The 7965-nt window shown below is 34.4% G+C and overlaps 1 protein-coding gene across 1 annotated transcript in view; it reads right to left on the reverse strand.

Annotated features, from left to right (window-relative positions):
- Positions 1-1514, reverse strand: part of LOC110269244 — a 1957-nt gene extending 443 nt beyond the window's left edge. The window contains exons 1-3 of the mRNA XM_021116946.1: positions 1123-1514; positions 577-1045; positions 3-321 (exon numbers count right to left, since the gene is read on the reverse strand). Coding sequence (XP_020972605.1) covers positions 3-321; positions 577-1045; positions 1123-1220 — 886 coding nt within the window. The 5' untranslated portion in view covers positions 1221-1514. The remainder of the gene's footprint in view (positions 1-2; positions 322-576; positions 1046-1122) is intronic.

Here is a 7965-nt window from a genome sequence, read left to right on the forward strand (position 1 = left end):
GCCGACAGTGAGAAGCTTCAATATTGCTTCCCCTCGCCGGCGAAGGTGCGGCGAACCCCGGGCGTTCTTCTCGCGCTTCAGCTGCTGCTGCTGCGGCGGCGGCGGCTCCTCCTCGTGTCTAATCGCAGCGACCCTCACACTTTTGCTTCTGACTCTGTTAGCGTAGCGCAAGCTTCGTGCGCTCGAGCTGCTGGACAAACTCGACGAGGCGTCACCAGAGAGAGAACCGGAGGATACTTCCGAAGCCGTAATGGCTTTTGGTTTCCGGTGGCCGGAGCATGATGCTGTCCAAATGACCTTCGATCGGATCTTCCTCACAATCTTTTACAATTCAGGATTCAAGAATTCCTCAGTTCAGCCAAATTAGAAATTGTTGCTATATCAAAATCAAACACGTAAAGATAAATATCTGAAAATTCAAAGGTTTCTTCCTTGCTCCGTTCACATCGAACTTCACTGATTTTTAAAATGAACACTGAAGAAATCCAATCAAAGAGAACCGAGATCAAATTTTCCTCAAAGCCTTTCATGCATTCTTAAATTTCCTCATCGGTTTCGCATAAACTTGAACTGAACCAAAAGTTCATCAAACAAAGTAAAACGAAAGCAATTGACCTGCACTTCTTTCGCTTCTTGATTCACCAAAAACAAAACGAAACGGAATTCTAAAACAGGAATCAATCGAGGAAAACGAAAGCAATTGATCAGAACTGTTTGTTCTGCAACTTGATTCCAAAAGGAAAACGGATCCGAACAGAAAACGAAACAGAGCAAAATCTGAAAGAGAAAATTGACGAGAATAACACGTAAATCAACCTTAAACTTCATCTGATGGTAACGAGCGGTGGCTGAGAGGAAGGAAACGCAACGCGGTTTGATCGGCTTCTCCTCTTCCTCTTCTCCGGAGGAAACGCCATTGTCGTTTGTGACCGAAGAAGCCGAAGCTAAAATCCTATCGGAAGCACACGAAACCGAGCGATCTCTAAAGCTCTTGCTTCTGCTTCTGCTTCCTTCTGGAACCGAATATTTGGAATCAGAGCTTGACCTGCAGAGCAAAAAAACAGAGCGAAGATGAAAACGTCGACGGATGATGAAGATCAACAGTGAGCTTGTGACGGTTACTTTGGAGTGGAGAAGGAAAGAGTCGGAGAAGTGGTTTGAAGCAGAAGAAGAGCAGATGCAACCGATCGTTCATGGGAGCTGGGGAACGACGATGACATTGTTGGTTTCGGAAGCTTTTTCCGTCTTGTGCCCCCTCTCTCTGCGTTTGAAATTTCGCGGGTATATTTGAAAACTTTTTTTAACTCTCTCTGCGTGAGCCGTGTGTCTTCGTGGTAATTTTGTCTATCGTTTTTTTTTTTTTTTAAATTTTTTTAGTTAGTTTTTTATTTACTTTTTTTTTTAAAAGTTTGAGCTAGTGGCAGACTGCTGGAAAATGAGAGGCGTAAGTTTAATAATGCAAGGAATTTTTCACACCTAGATAAAAAGGAAAAGTATGGGGAGCCAATGGAATATTTATACAATGTGTACAATGGAAGATTAGAGAGTATTAGAGATATAATCATTAGTGTTACATTTTTCTATTAGTTGAAGCTTTTGGGATGAGTAGTATCATGCATGGTATTAGAGCGCTAGATCCGAAAGATCAAGAGTTCGAGTCTTGGTGAATCTCAAAATCACTTTAAGCTTTTGGGAAGATGTTTATTATCGCTAGTATTCGGATAGTTATTCTAGATAGTATAGAAGATGTTCATTTTGTAACTCAATAATCCATTGTACACATTGTACAAATAGTCCATTGTCTCCCTAGCGGGATCCTTTCTAAAATTATATTTAGATGTTAATTTTTAAAATTTTAATTTATTTAATTTAATTTTCAAAATTTATATTTATAATTTATACTAGTTTTTTTTTTTTTTAACGATGTAATGATATAACATGATGACATACATAATCAATACTATGTGTTAAAATATAATTTGACCATGTATAATAAAATACTAATAAAACAGCTAATAATACGTGATATATCGAGATGATAATATCACATGATAAAAGATATTAAAGCCCTTTCAACAACGAGGCATAGACAATCTTTTTAAAAATAATTAAGAAAAAAATTTAAAAATAATGGGAAGAGTTCTAACATTTTTTTTAATAAATGTTTTACCCGATGTGAATAACAAAGATTAAAATCTCAAAGTGATTTTTAAAATTGGATATCGTGCATTAAAATCGTCATTAACCAATTATGTCTTTGAAATTGACAAAAAGATATTACGTTAGTCTTTAACCAAGTTTCTGTTAACAACATACTGATATAGTTTGATGACATAGACCATAAATAAAGTGTCTCATCGTGCTTTGGATAAGTGCCATGGTATGCGATGAGAGTAGTTAGTGACACGTGACATGCTAGTGTGGACGATAATACGACATGTACAATATTATTTGTCTACGTGTCACAATACTTATTCACCCACGTGTTATTTTCATGTCGTCATTGTAGGTACACCAAATTAGTCTCTGACTTTAGACTAGCCATTAAATGACTCATTTTAATCTCTAAAATTTTGGTCATTAAAATTAAATATCGTACACCAAATTATTTTCTGCATCTATATTTTGTTCATTTTTTTATAAATTAAAAATTCTTAATATCTTTAAATGTACTAATTTTAATTCTATTTCTTTACATATTTAAATACAAGTACTTTTATAAATATTTTTAATTTTTTTATTTTAATTTTATAATTTTTTTCTAATAATTTAATTATATTAATAAATTTTGTTATATATATGAAATTATTGAAATTAGTGCATTTAAAGAAATTGAGAATTTTAAATTTATAAAAAAAAAAGATGAGAAAATTGGTGAAGGGACTAATTTAGTGCATGACATTCAATTTCAGGAACTAAATTTGTTAATCTTAGGGACGTAATTCGTGTAATTTGAATCTCAAAGACGATTTTAGTGTACAACGCTAATCTCAGAAACCACTTTGGAACTTTACTCGAATAAAAAATACCATTCCCCTTTGAAAGAATAAAAGAACCAACAATATCCGTATATAAACTAGTAATGATAGCAACAAATTACACAGATACAGGTGGTAAACGGGCTAGTTCTCCCTGCTCTACCAAAAGCCCACCTCTAGATAGGCTAGCCTGCTCCGCCCTGCCTATTCCAATGATCCTGAAACTCATGCCTGCCCTGTCTGGCCTAACGATATGCTAGCGGGCTTGGCTCGTGATAAATCCATATTTAATGATAAATTTTGACTTGAATTGAATGAAATTTATCAATTTAACTTGCACTTATTCATGGAAATTGCATGCCTTTGTGAATCTTCTCTTAATTGAGCCTAATTATTAAAAACATGATTTTTATGCTTGAAATTGTCAAATTTAATTCACTTTTCTCCCATTCGATACCTTGATATGTTTGTTTGAGTGATTAGAGGTTTAGAAGGCAAGAATGGCCTGGAAGGATGAAGGAAAAGCATGTAAAAGTGGAGGATTCATGAAAAATTGAAGATTGTGAATTCTCCAAAGTCATGCATACGGATGGGTCGTGCGTCCGCATCATTCCAGATTTGCGCGTACGCACCTCTCGTGCATACACATCAGTGGCAACACGTGTCTCACTTAAAAGAGTACATGGCTCGCAATTTTGAGCCCAACTTGGACTCAATCTAGTCATGTATGAAGCTACACTATTGGAGCATGAAAGGGGAGTAACACACACACATTCTCTCATAATCACATTTTTGCATTTTTTGGTTTAGGTTTTGTTCATAGTTTTTCTAGAGGGAGAAACTCTAACTTCTTTCTAGGTTTTCCTAGGTTTTAATTAGTTTATGCCTTAGTTTTATATTCTAGCTTGTTTTAATTGTAAGTTGCTTTTAATTTTCTTGTCCTTTACATTATACTTTATTTAGATTTTTTTTTTTTTATAGTTGAAGTTATTTTGTTAGTTTATGAACTTGTGAATTCTTGATTTTTTATTAATAAATTTGATGTTTTGAGTTTTCTATATGGTTGTTTGAGTTGTTAGTATTAATTGTTTGCATTATTTAGTTATAGTTTTTATTAGTTTTTGCAATTTACCATGCTTTACTTTCATGCTTACTAAGTATTTGATAAAATACTTTATATAGTTGTGATTTATGACAAGGATAGGAACCTTAACTCTTAATCCCTAACCAAAACCTCTTTTAACATTTGAATTTCACTTCTGCACTAGTTAAATTCTTCAATCTTTTCTAACTTAATTTAATTATCTTTTGGTATAATTGTTAGTTTAATTATTGCTCTTTATTCATGCTTGCTTAGTTAGTTATTGATAAACCACTATTTTATGGTTTATCTTGTGCTCAATTGAGTGGCTTTTATCAAGTCTTTGCACACTTATTCATACTAATTACATGGTTTTATATTTTCCTTCCTAATCTTGTGCTATGATTGAAAACATGTTTCCTGGGCCTTTAAATTGCTAATTTTAATCCTCTCTTATTACCATTCGATGCTTTGATATGTATGTTAAGTGATTTCAGAATTTATAAGGTAGGAATGGCTTAGAGGATGGGAAGGAAGTATGCAAAAGTGGAAGGAATACAAGAAATTGAAGGAATTGCTAAAGCTGTCCAACCTGACCTCTTCGTACTAAATCGACTATAACTTGAGCTACAGAGGTCCAAATGAGGCGCTTCTAGTTGTGTTGGAAAGCTAACATCCGAGGCTTCGAAACGATATATAATTTGCCATAGTTTCCATGCTGTTAGGCGACGCGCACGCGTGACCTGGAGAAAATTCAATCCACACGTATGCGTGGACGACGCGTACGCGTGACTTTGCCGCGTGCTGGACGTATCAGAAATTGCTGGGGGCAATTTCTGGGCTATTTTTGACCCAGCTTTTGGCCCAAAAAATACAGATTAGAGACTACAAAGTGGGAGAATCAATTCATTCATCAACACAACATTCAATTATTATTCACAATTAGGTTTTAGATGTAGTTTCTAGAGAGAGGGGCTCTCTCCTCTCTCTTAGGTTTTAGGATTTAGGATTTCTCTTAGGTTAGGTTTACTTCTTCTCCATTCCAGGTTCAATGTTCCTTTAATTTATGTTTCTCTTCTACTTTTATTTATTCTATTACTTTAGTTTGTTTATTTTCCCAATTTGGTTTATGAACTCCATGTTAGAATTGATTTCTTTATTTAATGCAATTTGAGGTATTTCAGATTTATAATTGCTTTCTTCAATTTATGTTATTGATGCTTTCAATTTAATTTAGATTTCTCTCCTTTTGACTTTGGTTGAGTAATTGGTGACACTTGAGTTATCAAACTCCTTTGTTGATTGACAATTGGAATTTGTTGGTTGTTTTGGATACCTCTAAAGCTAGTCTTTCTATAGGAGTCGACTAGGACTTGAGAAATCAGATTGATTAGTCCACTTGACTTTCCTTTATTTAGTATGGGTTAACTAAGTGGGAGTAATAAACAATTCTCATCACAATTGATAAGGATAACTAGGATAGGATTTCCAGTTCTCATACCTTGCTAAGAGCTTTATTAGTTATTACTTTAATTCTTGCAATTTACTTTTCTTGTTCATTATTCAAAACCCCAAAAAGATAATCTTCCATAACCAATAATAACTTCACCTCCCTGCAATTCCTTGAGAGACGACCCGAGGTTCAAATACTTCGATTTACATTTTTATTGGGTTTGCTTTAGTGACAAATAAGTTTTTGTACGAAAGGATTCTCTGTTGGTTTAGAAACTATACTTACAACGAGAGTTTATTTTGTGAATTTCTTTACTAGCAAGGAATCTGTTCGTCAGTTATCTACTTGCTTCTTAACCCTAGTTTCTTGCAATTTAATAGTTATTTACGCCTTAAATTTCTAGTTTCTTTAATTTCAGCAATTGTGTTTGAAAATTTCTGATTTCATAACCAATGATGTGCATTCAATTGCAAGTCCAAGGAAGAATGACCCATGATTAATGCTTCCGGTTATTTGTTTTGATTTGTGACAATCTTATCAAACTTTGATTTGGGTTGTTTGCCGATTTGGAACTATACTCATAACAAATTCGAGCTTTTAATTTGGGAAAATTCTAAACCGACATCTAACCCACATCAAATATTTAGCGCCGTTGTCGGAGACTTTTGCAAATGTGTGTCATTTTGTTGGTTATTATTAATATGTAAATATTGTGAATAGCTTGTTTTTGCTTGTTTTATTGGTTTTTGCTAGTAGTTTTAGTTATTGTTCTTAGTTAGTATTTTTCTTTTAATAGGTTTCTAGTTGTTGATTAATTTCTTTAATTACTCTTTTGTTAGCTTTTAATAATTGCATGGTTCTTATATTTTTCAAGTTGAATGATGTAACACCATATCATCCTAAGCCTTATCTCTAGCCGCAAAGCAAAGGATAACAAAGTGACACGGCAGTTCTAAAGCTCAATATCATAGTATATAGTCAAGAATATAATACACTAGAAGTCCGATGAAGGAACAAAGCTCAAACACGCAGAAAACAGAGATACAAAAGTGCGAAGCATTCACCCGTGTGGTAACAGTACCCAATAGATAAGATATAAAGTTCCGGGATGCCAAAGACAATCCTAGAACTTCACATCGATTACAAGATATTCAAGCTTAAAGAAATATAATAAACCATAAGTTGGGTAATCTAACTTAAGAGATTTCTAAACTAACAGAACCATCATCGTAACACCCTACCACACAGAGCCTTATGCTTAAGTCATAAGACAGAGGTGGCAAGGTATTACGACCTCTAAAAGTAAAATTATATATATAATAATAGTGAAAAAGATTTTTAACTAGGAGTCTTTGAAGAAAAGGCTGAAGCAAAACTCGTTAAATTGAAAAGTTCAACACTCTCGAAAGCATAACGTAAGTGAAACATGTAGATAAGCTGACAAGGGTACATATACATAAGAGTGCCAAAATACAGATAACAAAGCTCAAGACTCGGTTCGTGAAGGTAACTGGCCCGAGCATATAAGTATACATACATACATACATACATACATACATACATACATACATACATACATACATACATACATACATACATACATACATATATATATATATATATATGAGAACCCAAAAGACAACCCGAAATGAGTTACAGAACTTGTTTCTCCAAAATAACCTCTAAGAGGAGTTAACATAGTATATATATAAATAGTGGAGATAATAAGTATCAATCTATCTAAATACATATTAACCAAAATAAAGCTCGAGAGATAAGGATCTTCGCTGAATCAGAAGCTTCTAGCATGCCTTAGTGAGGAGCCTCACGTCCTGTATTTGAAAACCACAAAATTCGCATGGGGTGAGAATCGGAGGTTCTCAGCATGGTAACAGTGCCCACATATCTAACATATAATGTCTTGAGAAAGCCGAAGGCAATTCTAGAACTTCCAACATATAATTAAAGCTTATAAACATAACTAAACTGTAAGAATGAAATAGGCAACTAACTAAGGATCTTCGATCTATCTAAAACTCCCCAATCCAACTCCTTCGAACCTCCCAACCACCATCAGAAACAGTTGTTACAAACACAATTATTACATACAAGAAAATCACAGGTAGAAAGCATTTACAGCAGATAAACAAGTAGCAAGTAGTTATGCAGTCAATTAGGGAATTCCAAACAAAACACACCAAACAATCATATAGATGCATATGATGCATGCCTGTCCTAGTGGCTGATGAGTCTCATCTGTCGGTTATAAAGCCAATCCAACAAGTCCTGGTAGCTAGCCATTGGACTGTCCTTCTATCGTGCATCCCCAACTCGAGTAATTCACAATCATAATCATAATCATATAACACCCACACTAGTGTTTATCCACGGGGGTGAGCTCATCTGGAATTTTCACAGTGTCTGGCCACACTTACGACATAGGGTCAGCAGAG

This window comes from Arachis ipaensis, chromosome B02 (assembly GCF_000816755.2).
Source record: "Arachis ipaensis cultivar K30076 chromosome B02, Araip1.1, whole genome shotgun sequence".
In the NCBI taxonomy this organism is placed as follows: domain Eukaryota; kingdom Viridiplantae; phylum Streptophyta; class Magnoliopsida; order Fabales; family Fabaceae; genus Arachis; species Arachis ipaensis.